Source organism: Periplaneta americana, chromosome 4 (assembly GCF_040183065.1).
Source record: "Periplaneta americana isolate PAMFEO1 chromosome 4, P.americana_PAMFEO1_priV1, whole genome shotgun sequence".
Classification (NCBI taxonomy): Eukaryota; Metazoa; Arthropoda; class Insecta; order Blattodea; family Blattidae; genus Periplaneta; species Periplaneta americana.
Window position 1 is genome coordinate 37,225,726 of NC_091120.1, and position 23,746 is coordinate 37,249,471.

At 35.9% G+C, this 23,746-nt stretch overlaps 1 protein-coding gene across 1 annotated transcript in view; it reads left to right on the plus strand.

Annotated features, from left to right (window-relative positions):
- The window catches only part of LOC138697712 (neuropeptide F receptor-like), a 469,909-nt gene that overhangs the window by 394,741 nt on the left and 51,422 nt on the right, over positions 1-23,746 (plus strand). The window contains exon 3 of the mRNA XM_069823191.1: positions 13,543-15,071. Coding sequence (XP_069679292.1) covers positions 13,566-15,053 — 1,488 coding nt within the window. The 5' untranslated portion in view covers positions 13,543-13,565 and the 3' untranslated portion in view covers positions 15,054-15,071. The remainder of the gene's footprint in view (positions 1-13,542; positions 15,072-23,746) is intronic.

Consider the following 23,746-nt stretch of genomic DNA (forward strand, 5'->3'; position numbering starts at 1 on the left):
AAAGAAATGGGATAAACAAATAACAAGACTATCGTTCAGCTAGGTAATGGGTAAATGGAAGTGAACTGTTGTACTTTTTTCAGTGTTAAATAGTGTTATAAATAAAGTGAAAGCAATGTTGCTAGGATACGAGCGCTAATGTGTTGTGTGAGAAGAGTTTAGACAGTGAATATAATAATAGTTCAGGTTTTTAGTGAAATAGTCAACAAGGGTTAGGTCTTATACATTAAATAAATTATATGTATTGTTATTTAAAGTATTAAGTTAGTTATGAAGGTAGGAATGATTTTTAAGAGAACTGAGAATAAGAGAAGGGAAGTAGAATAGTAGTGGATAAAGTGAAAGGAAAAAAAAAATGTTATGTTTTATTTAACGACGCTCGCAACTGCAGAGGTTATATCAGCGTCGCCGGATGTGCCGGAATTTTGTCCCGCAGGAGTTCTTTTACATGCCAGTAAATCTACTGACATGAGCCTGTCGCATTTAAGCACACTTAAATGCCATCGACCTGGCCCGGGATCGAACCCGCAACCTTGGGCATAGAAGGCCAGCGCTAAGTGAAAGGATGGTCAAGTGAAAGTGAAGGGACATGAAAGACATAGCAAGAACAGGCTTCAAGTCTCAAAATACGTCTTGTTTAAAGTTGTAAATAGTGCAAGTAAGGGAATGCTGGCCCGAATACAGAAATGTGAAGGGCCAGCAGGACCGAAGATTTTGAGAAATAAATATATCATATATCATATCATATATCATATATCATATATCATATCATATCATATATCATATCATATCATATATCATATCATATCATATATCATATATCATATCATATCATATATCATATAGCCTATCATATCTCATATCATATATCATATCATATGATATCATATCATATATCATATCATATATCATATCATATCATATATCATATCATATATCATATCATATATCATATCATAACATATCATATCATATCATATCGTATATCATATCATATCATAACAAGACTGTCGACCAACATGATTGTTCGCGATGGATATTCTCGTTGACAAAGACTCTACTGTAGTACCGGTATGTTGTTTACTGTGAATTTTTCCTAAACATAATATCAAGATATCTGTACGTACACCCCTTACTCTCTGTATATGAAAGCAGGAAACATCTTAATTACGTCTCTATCTTGGCGTAAGTAATAGGAAACCTTGACAACTTGTTCTTGAAGCATACGCTCCCATCAGTCGGGGAAAGAGAAAAGATTATTAAAAATTATGTACCGTAAGAGGTTCAGCTGAAACTAGAGAAAAAATGCTCTTCAGATATATTACTCTCTCTTGTTCGTTAGCAAATTTAATTCTAATAACACTCCGTGACCTGCTCTTCTCAATTCGTTATTCGCAATTCCTGCTAGCGTACGTTTCTTTTAACTTTATCCTATTTCATTTCAGGTTCTCAGTCGTGTAGTTAGGAGAGGTTTCATTTTGAATTCATTTTGTTAATGTTGGAAGGAAGATAAACAGGTCATGTAATTTCAAAATATTTTAAGCTTATATCAAAATGTAATATTACGGATAGAAACAGAGAATGTGGTGGTAAAGTAGATATTAAACCAGAATAAAACACTATTACGACACATTCTTGACAATATGTGTCAGAGGAAGAATAATTGTTTGAAGACATCTGACGTCTGACTAGTGTAACATGTAGCTAGTCGGCGATGTATGCAATGTAGGGGAAAAGGAACTGGCCACCCTACCACATTATCTCCTGGCCTAATTGCCTCATAAGTGGTGCCTTTTTGGCATCACTTGTGAGGTTCAGACCTGTCTTCGGACAGTTGACCAACAAAACAACAACAACGATATAGTATTATTCTTGAAATTGGGCTTTATTTTTAATTGGTAATTTTTGACGCTTGATCAAATACTATGGTTATACCATCACAAAAAGTATTTTTTTATTCATGAATAATTATATTTTCCAGGTAAACCTGCTTGTCTATGCGAATGACGTGAATATGTTAGGAGAAAATCCACAAACGATTAGGGAAAACACGGAAAGTCTACTTGAAGCAAGTAAAGAGATAGGTTTGGAAGTAAATCCCGAAAAGACAAAGTATATGATTATGTCTCGTGACCAGAATATTGTACGAAATAGAAATATAAAAAATTGGAAATTTATCTTCTAAAGAGGTGGAAAAATTCAAATACCTGGGAGCAACAGTAACAGATATAAATGATACTCGGGAAGAAATGAAACACAGAATAAATATGGGAAATGCCTGTTATTATTCGGTTGAGAAGCTTTTATCATCCAGTCTGCTGTCAAAAAATCTGAAAGTTATAATTTATAAAACAATTATATTACCGGTTGTTCTTTATGGTTGTGAAACTTGGACTCTCACTTTGAGAGAGGAAAATAGGTTAAGGGTGGTTGAGAATAAGGTGCTTAGGAAAATATTTGGGGCTAAGAGGGATGAAGTTACAGAAGAATGGAGAAAGTTACACAACACAGAACTGCATGCATTGTATTCTTCACCTGACATAATTAGGAACATTAAATCCAGACGTTTGAGATGGGCAGGGCATGTAGCACGTATGGGCAAATCCAGAAATGCATATAGAGTGTTAGTTGGGAGGCCGGAGGGAAAAAGACCTTTGGGGAGGCCGAGACGTAGATGGGAGGATAATATTAAAATGAATTTTAGGGAGGTGGGATAGGATGATAGAGACTGGATTAATTTTGCACAGGATAGGGACCTATGGCGGGCTTATGTGAGGACGGTAATGGATCTGCGGGTTCCTTAAAAGCCATTTGTAAGTAAGTTGTAAGGTAAACCTGCTTTTGTGCCATAAAACCAGGAGCTATGACGTCAGAAATTCCAAGATTGATTTTTTTTTTTTTTTTTTTTTTTTACAAACGTTTCACTTTCGACCAGATGATCTCTACTGGGTTTAATGGAGAGTTTGAAAATACAATTTAAGTTATGAAATTCATATGACAATTTTTCAAATAAAATTAATAAATCTTAAATACAAGTGATACTTTCCCGAATAAAATTAATAAACCTGAAATACAATCGATACTTTCTGAAAACTAATTGACTAATATGAAATTCAATCGAAACTTTCTGAAATTCAACCAGAAGATTTACAGCACTAAGTATTGCATGAATTTTAGAATTCCTTGTCCATATGACACTTTTACATGAAGTTAACGATCATCTAAGGCTACGAAGATAAGCAGCGTGAAGTCAATAAGTTGAAGCAATCTAATGGAGGCAGTGGAGGGCTCAGTTGGTGGCATTGCGGCAAAGTATAAGATGCGAATCGCCGATAGAGGCGCTGGATTAATTTCGCCTTCACTACCAGCTGCGAACCTTTAATAATTTGTCCTCTTCATTTAACCGAGATAATACGTTCTGCACGAGTGCTCACCTCTGGCAGAACACTGTTTCTGCCAAACTTTCATAAACACGGTGCTCGTCATTGCCTGAAGTTTTAATATTAAGCCCTCAACATAGTGTAAATATTAAGCCTACGTTACTTTATCATTGTGATCACCTATCATGTAGCCATAATCATCACAATCATACCATCGACATGACAATCAATATTAAGTCATAATAAAATTGTCGCGACAATCAAAATTACATAAACATCAATGTGGCAATCAACATTACGTCAACATTATCGTGACAAACAATATTACGTAAATTTTTTTAACGACGCTCGCAACAGCCGAGGTTATATCAGCGTCGCCGGTGTGCCGGAATTTTGTCCCGCAGGAGTTCTTTTACGTGCCAGTAAATATACTGACATGAGTCTTTGCATTTAAGCATAGTTAAGTGCCATCGACCCTGGTCGGGATCGAACCCCCAACCTCGAGCACAAAAGGCCAGCGCAATACCGACTACGTCAACATTCGTGACAATCAACATCACGTCAACATTGTTGTAACAATGAACATCACGTCAAACTTAGCATGACAAACCAACATCACGTTAACATTTTCATGATAATATCATATTAACAGTGGCGTGAGAAATCAACTTCACGTCATAATTATCGAGAATCAACATTACGTCAACATTATCGTACAATATCACACGAAACTTAGCATTACAAACATCACGTTAATATTATCATGACAATCAATATCAAGTCATATTTATAAACAACATCACGTAAACATTATCGTGACCTTCAATATCATATCACCAGTAACTTGAGAAATCAACTTCACATCATAATTTTCGAGAATCAACATAATGTCAACATTAGGGTGGCAATCAACACCATGCCAATATTATTGTAACAATTAACATCAAAATTAGGAAGACTAACCAATATCACGTTAACATTATCACGACAATTAATATGTATGTATGTATGTATGTATGTATGTATGTATGTATGTATGTATGTATGTATGTATGTATGTATGTATGTATGTATTTATTTATTTACACTGCAAGTGGGCAAGCACCCGGTGGCAGTGGTATACACAATATAAACAATACACAATGAAATGATAAGCAATACACAATAAATTTACAATACACAATACAATTTTATACACAATACAATAAGAATACACAATATAATTTAACACAATAATAATAAAACATAAATAAAATACCTAATTTTACATTATAACCTACATAATTATGTATAGGCCCTACATAAATTGCAATAGCCTTTCACTTTACTCTCATCTCACTCACTGTAGTGGCACTATGCCGCATTTCACTGACCCTTTGGACACTTTTCACTGACACTCTATCAAGCCATAATTATCGACAAACAACATCACGTCAACATTAACCGTGAAAAACATCAAATTTTAAATATTGTGGCCATCTACACGTCATCAACAGCATATCATCATCATCATCATCATCATCATCATCATCATCATCATCATCATCATCATCATCATCATGACAATCTCCATCAACTCTTCAAAATATGTATGTATGTATGTATGTATGTATGTATGTATGTATGTATTCACACTGCAAATGGGTATATACCCGGTGGCAGTGGTAACTAATTACACTCAATAATGACAATTAATAATAAACAGAACTAATAAAAATAATAATAGTAATAATAATAATAATAATAATAATAGTAATAATAATAATAATAATAATAATAATAATAATAATAATAATAACAACAACAAGCAGCATCCTAACACTTATTTCGCTGTCAACTCACTCACTGCACTGACTCATTACCATTTCATTGCCATCACATGTTATAATTATTTAACATGCGTATGTGTGAGAAGAACAGTACATAAATCGGAGAAAATCTGAATGTGTATATGAATAGCCTCTAAGAGAAAGGACTAAGTGTACAAAAGTAATGATAATGCGAAAATGAGCTATCACCAGAAAAACTGTCATTCTTCGTAGACAAATCATCCCACATTGAACGCGTCTATATCCTATTAACATTATTGCGGTTTGAGCTTGTTTTTGTCTTTGTTCCAAATAGGTTTTATGTTCAGGGACTTCAGGGCCTCTATCTCCGTTGTGTAATTTAACATTGCAGGTTGAATACTACTAGCCTATTGTTACGTAGAAGGCTGTGGTGTAAACCATCCCGCGGCTGTTTCTATTTGTTTTTCAGTCGTTTACTGCGCAGTTTCATTCCTTTTAACTGGTTAATTTAATATTCATTAAAAATCCCTTTACTCAAAAAGGATAGGATACCCTACGTCCAGAATTTATTTAAACATTCTCAATTAGTACAAACGGACTTAAAAATAACTTAGCTACAGTACGATTATTTAGTCCTGACAGTCGCCGGAGATGTGCGTCTGTGTCAGGCAAATCCATTTAGTTACGCCAAGCGGTGTTTGGGTTAGTCACTCGCTTGTCTTCGAAGCGATCGGATGTCATGAGTGCGGTAAAGCGGTATGTTTCTAGTACAATTAAGCTGTAGCTACTGCATTCCTTTACCGACCGCTCGCCCTTATCTCTACTCCGGAGCTCTCCCCACTACTCCTATTACTTCCCCTCTTTCGCGTCGCTGAGCTGTCTGTACTAGGAAGCTTACTACTTTTACTAGCCGTAATAATGGATTCAGATAATCTCTGAAATTTAGTAAGTACTCAGCAAATTAAGGCCTATATATTTTATCCTCTACCATGCCGAAATGTAGTAATTATACACCTGGTAGCAGTCCTTTAATGCATGTCATTAAAGTACACCTTTTCATTAAAGTTCAGGTTTTCGATTATTCTCGGATATGCAATCGAAAGACAACTATCGAAACGTCACGGACGCTGGAAATCCAATACTGTCGCAGAAGGTTATGTTCTGTTACTATAATAATTAGCGTTAATTGTAAATAATATTCAAATAAATTCAATTTGTCATCTGGTTTTTCAATGTCGAATTCAATTTCAAGGTTATATCAAGACTAATGTTTATCTTACTCTCTAGATTATATCAAGGTCGTCGACATTCGTTTCCCGGAAAAAAATCAATACTTTCGCGTCTGCGCACATCTCACAATTCATGAAGTAGGCTATTGCACTCACTCATATAACAATAACATGAATACTTATGAATAATTTCAAATTAGAAATATGGCCGAGCATAAAAAGTCGTATGAAACTTGCCTATAATGGTAATTAAGACGCTCGTATGAAAATTATGAAACTCGCTTGCGTTCGTTTCATAAACATCCTCGTGTCTTAATTACTATCATTATAGGCTCATTGCATAATGTACAGCGACATCACTTTATTTTTACTAACATTTTTAACATTAACCTGGTTATACTCGGAAACACTGTTACCCCCCTTCCATTACAGGAGTTTGGAGTTGCTAGTGAAATATATAAACAAATCATTTTACTAGCTATAGGAGGAGAGAAAAGTACTGTATCTATTTATGTTACAGGGAAATGTAGTATTGCGATTTTCAGTTTGGTCATTACTTTACAGTATTTTATAAAAAAACGGTAGAATAGTAACAATTTTTTTTTCACAAACTCAAGTCTTCAGGCGGTTATATACATTATGTAATGTCTATTTTATTCAGGATATTACTAACCTAATTTATTCCTGAGAATTTTGTGAGCACTTTCGCAAGAAACCCCAATTTCTACAGCTAGCTTCTTGACCGACTTATTACGACCTCGCTGCATCCTTTCTCTAGCATCATCTACAGCATCTTCTGTCACCTTTGGCCATCTTACACTTTTCTTCCTTTCTGTACACTTTGTTGCTCTAAATTTATCTACCAGATTAATGACATTTCAACGAAAATATTCCGTAATGGCATAATCAAGAAATTGTGAAAAAAAAAGAAAAACTGTTGTTCATATTCGGTTATATTGTAATTCCAGTTTCCATCATCGTCCTTCATACCTACAAACAGTAAAACAAAACTCTCGTTTAAATAATGCTGTTAAGTACCGCACCATATTATAGGGTACCGTACTTTCGGTAACTCTAATCTTCACTTGTGCTCAGTCCACACAGATAAATTCAGTTATGCCACACACCATACCTGTGTGAAAATAAACTTCAATAATATAAGCTCTTTCTTCTAAGAAAACGCAACATATTTCTGAAACACACTGTACTTCGTACTGTTTACTTCACTACTAGCAACAGAGGCCGTAAATTTTTGTGACTGACGTTAGCAAGGACATTAGTGAAAGGGGTGCGAGTCAAGTACATTTAGAAACGCAGGTACAATAAAAATTGAAGTAAAAATAAAATGATGTCCCTGTACTATTTTGTAATTTTCCTAAAATTTTGTTCCTGGGACTTTCTTTTTTCTCTTGGACTGAGGAGGGACCCGAAGGCTTACACTGCAACCTGAGGTTTATTGTGCTTACCACTCCTATTCTGCGAATGATTGTTTAGCCGAACGGCCCTGCTAGTGCACAGGTATAGCTCGCCGCATCGTGAACTTAATCCGGGCTATAGTGATGATGATGATGATGGTGGTGGTGGCGAAATGAGTCCGAGGTCCAACCCCGAAAATTACCCAGCGATTCTGCTTCAATTGGTTGAGGGAAAACCCCGGAAATAACCCCAAACAGGTAATTTGTCCCAAACAGAATTTGAACCCGGGCCCACTCGTTTCATAGCCAGACGTCCTGACAGTTACTCCACAGCGGTGGACTTCTGGGACTTAGTTCCTTTCTCTTTGGGATGATTCATATAATGTAACATACGCGGAAAACCTTTTGTTCTCGGCACCTTGTGTGGCAAGACGTCTAAAGGCCGAAAATAAAAAAAAATTCGTCGCCAATTACCAAGTGTATTGTGTGGTTTGCTTACAGAAGAGAAATGGTTCGCTACCTGTGTATTCAATTCCAGCATTATTACAAGCCGAAGAAACTTGAATCCCAAAGTATGTCACAGACACTATTGTGCTGTTCTATATATTAAGCTAAACAGTAGAGTTGTCTGCATTTCTTCCACAGAGGAAACACATCACTGTCTTCCTACCCTTTGCTTCTTTCGCTCTCCGAGGCACACAATGCTCCTCCTCCGTCTACATTAACATTGAATTTGTATTGCTTCGCATCTAGACTTTATTACTGGTGGTCTCTTGCGTTTCCTTTATCTTCCTGTACAAAGCCTTTCTCATGTTGTGGCTACATCTCTCAATTTGTGGCTTTTTTGTTGTATCGGAAGACTGACGGGGGTTCTATTCTTCTCTCTTCCCATGGGCAATGTGACACATTACTAAGGCTTCGAGCCGAAGTCATCACAATCGGTGTCGTCACGTCTCTTCTTCATTTCTTCGCTTCCCTCTTCTCACATATTGTCAGATAAAAATTGAGTCTCTTAATAAAGCGGAAGAGATAGTTAGCACGTTGATACTTGTCGACGTCCAAAGAGAAAATCAATAACGACAAATATCAGGCAATTATTGGGAGCGAACAAATCTCTTTCATCGTCTGTGACAAAAGCAAATTCGTTTCTTTTGGGTATTCGACGTTAAATTTATTACTGGAATTTATATGTAATAATAATAATAATAATAATAATAATAATAATAATAAAATAATAATAATAATATAAATGTTAAAAAATAATAGTAACAATAACATAATATATACTAGTTAATTCTTTTATTAAGCTGCTTATCACCCGCTGATTAGGAAAATCAACAGAAATTGTTACTTCATGTAATGCAGCAGTGGCGAAAATGTAATCGTGCGCCGAGCCACTGTGTAACCTGCAACGTGCATAGCACCTATGGAGGGAGGCGGACACCCGAAGGGGAAGTGAAGCAACTGGCTGACTTATTAACGGATTTTCATTTTCCTTACGTCAAGAACTTAAATATAATTTTATACAGTACAAGGCTACAAACTAATGTTTAGTACGTGTAACGAAGAAAGAAATGAACAATAAATGATCAAAATCACAACCTAAAATTAACTGTCTTCAGAATGTCTCTGCGACAAAGTTTCAAAATCAGGAATTATGTCACTTACTGTCAGTCGTAGTTGATCACGAAGGTATTTGTCTGTCAGTCGTGATCTAAATTTGGTTTTTACTATTTTAATTGTTGAAAATAATTTTTCACAAACGTAAGGTGTAGCGAACATGGCTTCAACAGAGCAAGAGAAAGAACGAAGCTTCGGATATTTATTTTTTGGCAAAGATTTGAAAGTTCAACATTTGTCAAGTCCTTACATCTAGCTTTCATTTGACATCACATAGTAAATCAGTGAGTTCAAATTGAAGAGCTAACCGCATTATTCGTACATCTGCTGAAAAAGGGTCGACGTACAGAGATGATGATGGTGATTATGATTATGATGATGATGAAGATGATGATAACAACACTTAACCTTTTAATGTTTTCTGAGTAACATGTAGTATAATGCCGTTTTATGTTATACAACCGTTTTCCTCGTAATACTTGTGAACAAATCATACATTTAATATTCTCATCATATTGACAGCAAAAAAATGCTTGGAACTTTCGTACATGGTTTCGAGAGAGACATATGCCACTCGCAGGTCAGAGATAAATACAAATGGAACGGAGTTTGACTCCAGTGAGTGAGAGGGTGGGGGTTGGCGGAGGTTAGAAGCAAGCGAAATACACAGGTATCACTGCGAGCCACAATGTCTCGCGAGTTATGTTCTCGCCACGGCTGATGTAATGTAAAGTCTAATATTACCGAATGTCCGAGAAGTCCCGCACCGCAAAACAAGTTATGTATGACTGGACTATAAATTCTCCTGTTGAATCGAACCCAGAGGGCCCGTCTAATGGGCTCCACGCTTGCAGACTTTAATCCCCAGGGTCTACAGAGTCAAGATTGAAGAAATGGAACGTCTACGCCAAAGTATCGAGGATAAGAGTCACGCCTTACCACTTGGCTTATGACTCGTGTCTTAAACATGGGATTTCACCTCCAGATATGAGTGAAGCATTGTGGCGCAAATGTATAACACATACTGTCATTAGTCCTATGGGTCCACACCTGTAGAGTAACTGTTAGCGTGTCTGGCCGCGAAACCAGGTGGCCCGGACTCTAATCCCAGTCGGGACAAGTTACCTGGTTGAGATTTTTCCTGAGTTTTCCCTCAACCCAATATGAGAAAATGCTGGGTAACTATCGGTGCTGAACCCCGGACTCATTTCACCGGCATTATCACCTTCATTTCATTCAATCGCTAAATAATCTGAGATGTTGATACAGCATCGTAAAATAATCTATTAAAAATTAGTCCTATGGTGTCGAATTTTTCGGACACCCTGCAAATTCCTTATAAAAATAATTGAAGATTATACCGGCTATGGTTTTATCAACAGTAATCTCATTAGAGGTTTTGATTTATGTAGAGAAAATCAGAACTCGTGTGGAATTTAATTGACTATTACACGATTATAAGAAGGTATATAAAGATTAGAAGAAATAAAATACCTACTTCAATACAATAAAATATTGACTGACTTACTGAAATTCTATTTGACTAATGTTAGCTTCACCAAATCGTTTGAACGGAGCCGCCATTTTCAGTTGACTACCTATGCTGTGAACAAGTGACGATCGCAAAGCATGTTTTATAGTACCGTAAAGAATTTGCAGTTTGAAATGTTGGCAAACAAAGAAACAAATGCTAAGGTAGTGATAAAATTGCCGCCATGATTGATTGAAAGACGTCCTTTCCTACCGTTTTATTGGTCAAAAGTAATACGACGTAGTAAAAGTGTACGCTATACTGGAGAATTCCCACGGTATTATTGAACCGTGCCGTTACGTTTAGCGCCAAATTTTACTAAATACACAATCTCGCCAACATAAGAACACGATGTTGGTGTGTGGCGTCATTAGAGAGAGAAATTTGTTTATTTTCTTTCTGTGCCTCCTTCGTTCTGAACATTACTGAGAGATAGCACCACTGTTAGCTACAAGATATATTTGCGCAAATATATTGCAAGTAGATAACGTGACTTAAGCACAGGAACGCCATTTCGTAATTTCATTTAAGAAACAAGCCAAACGAATTATCTTTGCATCAAAAACGGATGCTCCCTGGACCAAATTATCGTATTTTATAATTGTTTGAAACTTATTACATGACTTAGATGAGAGTTTCGAGACAAAACAGTTTTGCTATATTTGTTTTTTTTATTAAATGTTAAGCACCACTGTTAGGTACAAGGTGTATTTGCGCAAATATTGCGGGTAAATTATGACGAGTGGCTTAGATGAGAGGCTCGCGACAGAAACAGTTTTGCTGTAGCGCATGCGCGGACCTCTCATGCAGTGGAAGCGTGATCCTTGAAATTATTTTCGCGTGTACATTGAAGATTAAATGATTGAGATCCCTTCTTGTTCCGGTTACAGACCTTGGATATACGAAGGTTAGGTTTGGTTAGTTTAGGTTTTTATTAGCCAAGTCCGCGCATGCGCAGACAGGCAATATCCTGTCGCGAGCCGCATGTGATAAGTGATATGAGGTCGAGGAACGGGAGAAGGTTAGGTTAGGTTGGGTTAGGTTAAGTTTGGTTGGGTTGGGTAAGGTTAGGTTAGGATAGGTTAGGTTGGGTTAGGATAGGATAGGTTAGGTTGGGTTAGGTTAGGATAGGTTAGGTTGGGATAGGTTAGGTTAGGATAGATTAGGTTAGGATAGGATAGGTTAGGATAGGATAGGTTGGGTTAGATTAGGATAGGTTAGGTTAGGATAGGTTAGGTTAGGATAGGTTAGGTTGGGTTAGGTTAGTTTAGAATAAATTAGGTTGGGTTAGGATAGGTTAGGTTAGGTTAGGATAGGTTAGGTTAGGATAGGATAGGATAGGATAGGTTAGGTTAGGTTAGCTTTGGTTAAAAAATAATAGGCCTATAATGAAAGCGGTGAATAATTTCATGGTCCTTAAATTTTTTTTTCGTAAAAGGCTAAGTATTTTTCTATAGGCCAGAAATAAAACAGCAACGCCGTCATAATTACGTACTTTACGCTTTGGCGAACATTAACCGGAAATTTACTTTCCATCATTTTAATTGTATTCCGTGAAACACACCTTTATCCTGTTAATTTCCTTGTGATAACCTAGTTTATTATCTTATTACATCTTCATTTTCTTTTAATGCATTCAAAAAACCGCCGTTGTACTACATAAAACCTTGAACTTGACTAATGGAGTGAATTATTTAAGAATATAGTCGCGAATTTGACTACCACCATTTCGATTATATTTTGTTTGATACGGCTCGGTACGGCCCGGTGACTAGTGGCCAGCGAGTAGAGTCGACTATCGATATTGGTCTGCCGTGCGTATTATCCAGTTGTTCCAAAGTGTAATAGTCATTTTAACATGTGTTGGCCTACACTTCACACGATTAACTACACAAGCTCCATAAAATTATTCCCTTGGGGCAAGATAATGGTAATGCTCAAATTGATCTTCAACATAATCATAGGTTGTCATTTCTAATAAATAAATTAAATAGTAGTAATTGTTATAATATGTTTTACTGGCTTTTAGTTATCAGTTCACACAATTTCTGAAGGTTCTTTATTCTTGTTGCAAACGCACTTTTACGAGTAGAAGCATGCTGAAGTAGAAATGTATTATTTGTTATCAGTATCTGTCCTAAGAGTTTAAAATATGTTCTGTAACTTTATATAAAATATTAATAATATTTTATACATAAAATCATTATTATTCCTCCCACAACTCATTTTACTAAAAAATCTTAACTCTTGACAAAAATTCCTTCAAATCCACGAATATCGAAATTAAATGCATATAATATGGGCATCACGTAATAATCTAGGACGCGGTTTAATCAAAACTTTCACAAGTCTGCCTGCTCTGCTTCAACTTAGAATAATTATAGCATATATAGACTAAGTCTCTCAAATTACCACCAATCCTCAATTTGAACGAAGCACGACCTATTAATTTGTTTCTTCTATCCAATATCCCAATTAACTTATATTTCAGTAATGAAGAAGCCAGAAATACTGAGAAACATATTCTTTTACTCTACAAGTATTTACGTACTAATTAAGTTTCCTTTTCATTTTCAGAAACTGAAGCATCAACGAAGAAAATGGATTGGTGGAACATCAGTAATTCGTTAGCAACGTTACCTCCGGCAATTCAAGACGCACACTTTTTGTTTCTACGGGACGCTAACAATGGCGGCAATGAAATCCCGAACTGGCATCTAGAACACAACTTTTCTGCTTACATCCGGAACATGTCGTGGGTTTTAAATGCCACAATCGACCAGAATCTTCTCGATGAATTCGCTCGTAACCGAGTGGTAGAAGATCCAGCTTTCTCTACTCTAATCTTTGTGTACAGTGCCCTCATAATTTTGGGTGCAGCAGGGAACAGTCTGGTCGTCTGCGCAGTTGCTAGGAAACCAGCTATGCGCACCGCCAGGAACATGTTCATCGTGAATCTCGCAGTTTCCGATCTCCTTCTGTGTCTTATAACCATGCCTCTGACTCTCATGGAAATCCTCACTAAGTACTGGCCCTTGGGCAGGTATCCTTTCGTGTGCAAGATGCTGGGCACCTTGCAAGCCACTAGCATTTTTGTATCTACCATTTCTATCACAGCAATCGCTCTTGATAGGTACCAAGTTATCGTGTATCCTACGAGAGAGAGCTTGCAAAAGCTAGGAGCTGTGATTATTCTCAGTTGCATCTGGGTGGCAGCTATCATCCTTGCCAGTCCTATGTTCTTCTGGCGGACACTAAAACATCACGACATCAATTTGCCAAGCATAGGCATAGAGTACATCGCGTACTGCCTAGAGGAGTGGCCAGTGGAGCACGGCAGGGCGTACTATTCTCTTTTCTCACTTGTTGTTCAGTATGTCCTTCCTATTATTACAGTGAGCGTAGCTTACTCAAGAATCTGCCGAAAACTCCGTTATCGCTACGTAAATTCCTCAGCAGTGGGATCTTCCTCAAAGTGCAAAGGCTGCACCGCATCGACGAATAGAAGGAAGCCAAAGGATGACAAAAGAATGAAGAGAACTAACTCTTTGCTAGTATCCATAAGCTTGATCTTCTGCATCAGTTGGCTGCCGTTGAACATCTTCAACTTGGTAGTGGATTACTGGAACCCGTTTGGAGAAGATCGTCAGACTATGATGATAATGTACGCAGTGTGCCACATGATGGGCATGTCCTCAGCTTGTTCTAACCCCTTGTTGTACGGATGGTTGAACGATAATTTTAGGAAAGAGTTTAAAGAGATTTTAGCTGCTGTGTGTCCTTGCATTCCTGTGGAAGCAGTTCGAGAGCGTGTGGGATCGTTGAGGTCCAGTGTGTCCAGGAGGAGGAGAAAACACAAGGGAGCTGGGGGTTCGATAGGGGGAACTTCGGCTGGGATAGGCAGTAGAGGGTTGGGTGATGGAGATTCGTTAAGAAAGGTGGAAGGTATGAGTGCTAGAGACCAGGACGAGACTGCGATCGACACCGGAGCTGTGAGTAACTACAGGAGGGGCCCAGAAACCATGACAACTGAGAACGGCACCGGTCTGCAAGGCGACACCGAGATGACCATCCTGACCAAAGTCTGAGAATTAAGGGCGGCGAAGGTAAGCTCATTCTATAGGTAATACCGATGATTTTTAGTATTGTGGAAAAGAAAAAAAGGAGTGACAGGAGATTTGAGGAAATCCCTATTTTTGCGTGTAACGCCTGTACAGAAATTAGGGTAATATTAGGATAAATTGATCTAAATAAAATTTTCATTATAAAAACAGCATTTGATAGACTCAAAAGAAATAAAATTTCATCATAAATCATGAATAAAAAAAGATTTCCAGAACACATGATAAAAATTACACAAACTCTGTATTTTAACTCCAAGTCTTGAGAAAAAAAGACTAATGAATTAAAAACATTAAATATCAATCAGGGTGTTAGACAAGAGTGTCCTTTACCTCCTGATATTTTTGGTATATTTATTGACGAAGTCATTTTACTATGGAAGAACTTTTTACACCTATTATTTTTATTCTTTATTTATTTAGCTAGTAAGCAAAATGAGTACAAATTCAAAAATATACAACAAAAAGTTTCTAGCCACTACTGCAAGAGCATACTCGTGTACGGTGTGGTCTTAACCAATAATATAACATAAAATTTACAAAGACAGTTTACTAAATACAGTAACTTAATTCAGACCGACAACTAACGCACAAGAGAAAGAATAAAGAGAAAAAGAGAGAAAACCGTATTTCATATAAACTGACAATCAGACAGAAGCCAGTGATATTCAATAAAAACAAATATAATCGACAGAAATGAAAGGTAAAAAATACGCCATTTATTAATATTATATATCGTGAATAATTTTATAAATTTCTTTTCTAAAATGTTCAATTTTAAAATATTTAAAATTTGGAAAATGATTTGTAACTTTATTATAAAGTCTTGGGCCGAAACTAGCACCATGTTTAAGTTCTGCACTCCTATGACATTTAGGATCAATCAATGAGAGAGTAGGCTTTTGTCTTCCAGTATAATGTTCATACCGATTAGATTTATGTTTTATAAGTTAGTAATATATATATATATATATATATATATATATATATATATATATATAATTTCATCAATAGTTAATACTTTAAAATCTCTATAGGTCTAAATTAAATTTGTTGGGTAATCCATATTTTTGTTCAGAAAAAATATTATTAATCTTCTGTGTAATAAAATTATTTTATTGGTTATAATTTTGCAGTAAATCGGAAAACGTTAACTATGTATGAACTGTTTCCTTATTTACAAGGAAACATTTAATCCAAGTGGTTTTGTAAGACAAGTTTTGCATCACAGCCTCCCAGAACATGTTGCCAATTTATCGCTAATTGACGACATTTTTCAAAAGAAATTTCAATGGACTCTTCTGTTTTTTTTCTCTAGCCCTCCATTCGTAATCGAACATCCCTAATAATGAATTTGGAAAACATTTTACAATAAATATGTTACTAATTATTGTATTTTCAGTAAAGAATTGAACGAAATAAATGTATCGGGATTTTGATACTTCAGTATGGAATTCATATCCTGTGGTTTCATTTCTAATTCTCCCACACTTAAGTGATGACGTATTCTCTCAACCAGAGACGTTTTTAACACATTGCCAGAAGGCTAGAAAACGAAAGCGCAGTCTCGTTGTTAATCTCAAATTTTCGCTTAGAGCAGCGTTTATTTTTCTAACAGCTTCCGTCATGGTACATAAATACAAAGACGAGCGAGCCAGGCTTTCTCCTTGTCGTTAAGTGTTCCAGAATGAATGGAATTCGAAAAGAGAAGCGTTCGAAGAACAAAGTCTTGAGACGGCAAAGGGAGAAAGCGATAGAAGGGGTGTGAACACCTCTGAGTGAGATTGATGGTGATTCTCAGAAACTTTTAGAAAAGTACCTTCACCCTCCCCCGCAAGCACCCTTCTGAAGTATAAGAAGTTTAGTGGTGAAAGAGGAAGAAAGCAACTCCCCCTTCCGCCGAAGTTTGAAGTTTATTATGAAGTCCTGCAATTTCAGTTGTGACATTAAAAAGGGTAACAGAGTATAATTTATTATTGTTGAAAGAAATTTATTTGTGTTCATACTTACGAAATACAGTTCTTTCTTGTGATTTAGGTGGCCGCATATATGACTACAAAAGTCATTGCACTTGGTTTCGTCCTCGATATCAAACTGGAGAGTAAGTTATGTATTATAAAATCCAGGTGTACTTTCGGACTTGCATTGTACAGTTGGAACCGAAAATTGATCCGTTTTACTTCATTATCATATTACTTTCAAGTGAAACCTAACCATGTAAGCTATAAATGGTTCAATCTGTAGGGCCTATTATTTATTTAAATGAATTAATAAACAAATCAGAGTAATTGAGTATTTATTTATTTTACAGATCTGTAAATTTGTTTGCTCTTCAAATATATCCACCGTTTGAAGATACACAAGGTGTTCGCATAATTATCTATGTTACAAACTTCCAGAAATGATATAAGAGTCGACCTGGTTGGCGAGTTGGTATAGCGCTGGCCTTCTATGCCCAAGGTTGCGGGTTCGATCCCGAGCCAGGTCGATGGCATTTAAGTGTGCTTAAATGCGACAGGCTCATGTCAGTAGATTTACTGGCATGTAAAAGAACTCCTGCGGGACAAAATTCCGGCACATCCGGCGACGCTGATATAACCTCTGCAGTTGCGAGTATCGTTAAATAAAACATATTTTAAAACATTTTTTAAATGATATAAGAGCTCTAAAGAACAATTTCCCATGAGGAACCGATGTCAAAAGTCGTACAGTTTAGACGCTAGAATGCCATATATAGGGTATTTCAGAAATAAAGACTGATTTTTAAGGGACATTAGAACTGCTGCTTTTTTTTTTACAAAAAAAAAAAGTTAAACGTATAAATTTTCGTTTTTTTATATAAAAATATTCCTTGGGAACTTAGGAAGTTGACCGTAAGTGATATTTGCTTCTACGTCGTCTTTTTAGATTCAGGAGCGATTTTTATATAGACCTGCTCCTGCTTTTCACAAATATGCCTCTTTCTCGAAACTATATTTTTGACGTTCAAAATGCTCTATGCGCATGCAGATTTAACGGAATTCACTGAAAATATTCGTACATGTCCATGCATATGTTATCTAAGATTCCACACCTGTGGAGTAACGGTCAGTGCGTCTAGTCGCAAAACCAGGTGGCCCAGGTTCGATTCCCGGTTGAGGCAAGTTACCTGGTTGTGGTATTTTCCGCGAGTTTCCCTCAATCCAATAAGAGCAAATGCTGGGTAACTATCGGTGCTGGACCCCGGACTCATTTCACTGCCATTATCACCTTCATCTCATTCAGACGCTAAATAACCTAAGATGTTGATAAAGCGTCGTAAAATAACCTACTAAAATAAATAAAATTGTTTAAGATCTAACGTTGAAAAATGTTAAGTATCTTGCAAATTAGGAACTAAAAATTACTACGTAAATCAAAAATATAAAAAAATTATTGCCTGATTCAAAAAAAATATTGTGCTTTAACTAGCCTAGCTATCAGGGATTTCTTAATGTTAAAATTGTGTCCATGGACCAGGGACCTTATGAAAAAAAAATGAGCTTGCTTGAACATTTTGGTTATACCACTAATTTGCATAACTAAAATTAAATTATGCTTCTATTTTATTGGGTATTTTAAGACACATTACACTTTGTAAACTGCTATGGTTACCTAGCTTCTGAATGAGATGAAGTTGATAACCCCAGCGAAATGAGTCCAGGGTCCAGTGACGAAATTTACCCAGCATTTGCTCTGAATGGATTGAGGGAAAACCACGGAAAAAATTCCAACCACCTAACTCGTCTCAACCAGGATTTGAATCCGTGCCTGCTTGTTCAAGGTCAGGCTTCCTAACTGTTACTGTACAGCGGTGGCCAAATTAACTTTGGAACTAGTAGTCCGATAGTACTCAAAATTTCCAAACACCTTATTCTTAATGCATCTAATAAGCAGTTAATAATGGAATAAGTAGAATTAGAATTACAAAAATTTCAAAACTCAGTCCCAGTGTCTCTTAAGAATTATTGGTAAAGTCTAAGCCAGTGATGTCAAAGCAAGCGCATTTTTCTGACCTTGACGTCGTGCGCGGGCAGCAAGCGCTAAGTATGGAAAGAGGAAGGGTTGTGTATAATAATAAGCAACCTGTTGGATTAAGAAAACAGTCGTGCACAAACTTCAAACGGAATGTGAAATTTTAGGTCGTTATTTTTATATGGCTTCTTTCTGTTTAATATTATCTATATTGTCTGTAAAACAAAAGTACTAACACTGATTTCTTAATATTGCACTTGTGTTGTAAATCTTAATAACATAATGGGGAGTTAAGAAGGAATATTCACTTAAATTCCATAGTAGTATAATATTATACTGTATTAAGTGGATGAAATACATCATTCATAAAGAAAGTGATATTCCAAAGAAAGAGATTGAGTATGACATGATAAGTTGGAATTTATATTTACGGTATCTTTAGCCTTACAAAAGTAATCAAACTAATCAAAACAATATTACAGTACAAAGCAAAGTTACCTAGGTACTGTATCTGTTTTAAGTGTAACTAATATTACATAACAAAACTCTTATCGCATTATCCTTTTAAGGTGATATTTGTGAGCAACTTCCTATCATCAGAATATTAAATTATTTTCTCGAAATGTGCTGAAGCTATAGAGCTGACATTTTTACAACACATGGGCACGTATCTTTTGCTTATGATGTAACAGTAGTTCTTTGTTAATTAATTTCCTTACAAACAATTTCCATGCGAATATTTTCAAAATTTTCAATACACTATCTTCAGTAATACATATATACGGTATATTAGATTTACGAAAACATTCTGTAAGGCTACTAAATAAATAGGCCTATATCTGAAAATTTCACTTTTCTATACGAAAAGTTGAGAAAATATTTCTTTTGAATAAAAAAAAATCAAACTTGTGAAAAATGAGCATTAAAATTAAAACTTACGTTCTTGTAATGCACTTATAGCTACTTCTCAGGCAAATCTAAAAAATTGACATGGATACAGTTGTAATAAGTTCTCTTTCCTTTATCTATTGAATCAGTGCTGGCCATCCCTGAATCTAGCTCGAATTCTTTCGTCTGTCTCTTTCCTTTCCGCTGTAAAGCGTTGAGGCTCTCCTGGGCTCTAAAGCGCGCTCTTGCTCCTGTGGGCATCAATTGACATGCCTGGTCTAAGCAGTCATTTTAAGTACGGTAACATAGGGCTCCCGACAAAGAATTCCGACACTATGTAATGCTAAATTGCTGTCTATTCGCCTGTAGATTATGCAGCTGCTCGAGCACTTAGAGGTCTACTTTACTTACTCTTATTTTGTTTACACTGGTATGCCACTATGAGAGGCGATTTGAGTCCAGAAATGAAGACAATGGCGGAAGCCTTGGGCACTCATTGTAAGATTATATTGTACAGTAAATTTGAATAAAAACTGATTTTTCAACTCAACTGTCTACTATTTTTAGACATCCTATGCTTAGGATTCCATATCACTATAATATTTTTAAAATTTTTCTCTATTCTCTCTTTAATATCACATTCACGTACCACAACACCATCTCCTGGTTAACGACATTGCCGTCACATACCGCGAAAATTATTCATCGCGGACACTATGTTTCTATCTTGAAAATGATCGCTCAAACACAACCCATCATCCCAGTGCTGCTCATCGGAGCGACTACTACCGCGGAGGAATCGGAGATTACGAATAAAGCTCTCCACCGGTGATCTCCGATGCTACCGTAGGTGAAACAGGGGACATACGGAGGGATGCGGGGGTTCGGAGCGAAGCGACAGTTAGCTCAAGGACGACCGGCGCGTACGGACTGACGGTAGTTGTGAGTGGAATAAAATTGCACCAAATCGGATATCCGTCGCATGGAAATTCTTTAATTTAGTTGAAGGTAATAATAAAGTCGCACACTGTAAACTTTGTGGGCAGATTTACTCTAAGCGTGGTGGAACTTCGAATTTATTAGACCATTTGAAGCGATCGCACAATCGCGAACTTGATGAAAACAATTACGCAAAACATTTGATACGATTTCTTGTTAAATTGTTTTAGTGCTATTGTTCTCAAAGGCCCACAGTATAGGAAAAAGTCTTGAAATTCCTCTAAAACGTAACTTTCGAGGCAATAAAAACATATGAATTATTTAAGAGACGACTTGATTTATATTTTACTGTTTAGACAACTTGAGCTATATTTTTCTGTTTGGATTAAAATATTGAGTTTCTGAATGAAACTAAAGAAACATGTGGTAATAATATAATTACAATTATCCTTCAGTTGGTATCCGCTTATATTTGTATTACAGAGAAAGAGTAGCGCGTTTTAAAAGAGGCATTTCAAATACTGACACCCTTTAACACAATAATCACAATCCTGTCCGTTGAAGAATCTGAATAAATTATGTTGGACAGTAAACTTTAATCCATTGATAGCCTACGTTTCTTTTGTTCCATTCTGAAGCTCCCTTAATATATTTTACGTTAAACTAAACCGATTAGAATAATAATTGACCAACACTTTTTGCGATTAAACGAGAGTTTCTAGGAGAACTACAGTATAAATGTTTATATTAGCTACTGAAAAGCTTTACTTCTGCATTAGTTTTGCAGTTAGATTGAATGTTATTAATTTGATCAATGACATAAAACTAATACGCCCTTCCACATACACTACGAATTTCAAAACTAGAAAAAATTCTGTTAGCTAACTTAGCACTTCAAGCAAAACCAGAAAAAAAAGAGCCTAAGAAAGAGAGGGAGATTAACGTAAAAGAGAGATTAAACAACAACAAATTACAACTTATTTTAAAAGATACGCGGACGTCAGCGGACTCGAATCACTACCTGATCCGATTAAAGGAATGCTCAGCGGGAAGTGTATGTCTGCGCCACAGCATATATACAACCTGCGCGGCATCAATCGGAGGTAATCCGGAGGTCTCCGATTGAAAGCGCGCAAACAACTGCTCCGGAGAAAACCTAATAATAAGCAGCACTACATCATCCGCAAAAATTCGGTACCTAACTTTGAAACAGCCTGTATGTGCCTGCGCCAACAAGCAAACTAGGCTACCCGTTTGCCATGTATAAATAAGTACTGCATGAAAGGCTGATGGCACATTGATTGCTACTCCAAGTCTTTGTAGGTCGTTTTCTTTGTTCAACTTACAAGGAATAACTGCAGTGTTAATAAAACAATGGCAGAAATTATCAAAGGAAATTACATTACGGTAGAGTTTAAATATTGGTAGATAGTTGTACTGGAAGTTCAGGGAAATTTCGATACCTGATCACTAACAGTTCTCTGCGAAGTAATATAATGTTTCAACTTTAACTATAAAACTTTCATGCTATCTTTTCCATAACAACCTGAAAAATGGCATAACTCAAAATCCTGAGTCTCATTCCTGTATATTATAATGATTCTTAAAATGTAATATATACTAAATACAATGGAAACAAAACTACATTAATAGTACATTATGCAACGAGCCTATAATGGTAGTAATTAAGACGCGAGGATGTTTATGAAACGAGAGCAAGCGAGTTTCATAATTTTCATACGAGCGTCTTAATTACAATTATAGGCAAGTTTCATAAGACTTTTTATGCTCGACCATATTTCTAACTTGAAATTATTCATAAATATTCATGTTATTGTTATGTGAGTGAGTGCAATAGCCTACCTCATGAATTGTGAGATGTGCGCAGACGCGAAAGTATTGATTTTTTCCGGGAAACGAATGTCGACGACCTGATATAATCTAGAGAGTAAGATAAACATGTCTTGATATAACCTTGAAATTGAATTCGACATTGAAAAACGAGATAACAAATTGAATTTATTTGAATATTATTTACAATTAACGCTAATTATTATAGTAACAGAACATAACCTTCTGCGACAGTATTGCATTTCCAGCCTCCGTGACATTTCGATAGTTGTCTTTCGATTGCATATCCGAGAATAATCGAAAACCTGAATTTTAATGAATAGGTGTACTTTAATGATATGCATTAAAGGACTGCTACCAGGTGTATAATTACTACATTTCGGCATGGTCGAGCATAAAAACCATTACATAAATCAAACAAAAATGAACATGTGAAATATTTAAATAAAACAGAAATATACATTAAAAGAATTTATTCTAGTATGAGCAAACGTTGGTGGTCCACAGTTCAAAACCGTACTGCAGATAAGCAGAAAGAAGAAGAAAACAAACAATTAATATAAGTAATAAAAAGCACAGACTTTAAAAACAAGAGCCTGTATGATAAAAAGCAATCACATGAAAAGTTCATAACCAATATTCACAAGTACCTATATAAGACTAAAATTTAGCAATTAGAAATAATTTTGGAGAATGACAAATTGATAAATAGATTTACGAACCTGTTACATTAGTAAGCTAGTATATATTTATTCCAACTTCTAATATGTTTATCAGTGATAATACCTAAATATTTAACTTAAAAAGTTGTTTCAAAATATTGGCAATTACTATTTTTTAAAGAATGAATAATAAGGATGATGCTTAATAATTTTAAAATTAAATTTGAATTTAGTTACTTTAATAAAAACTAATTAACTCCTATTTCGTCGAAAGTAGATTTTCATCAAGCCACTTTTGACAATACTCATGTCTCATTTCGTAATTAT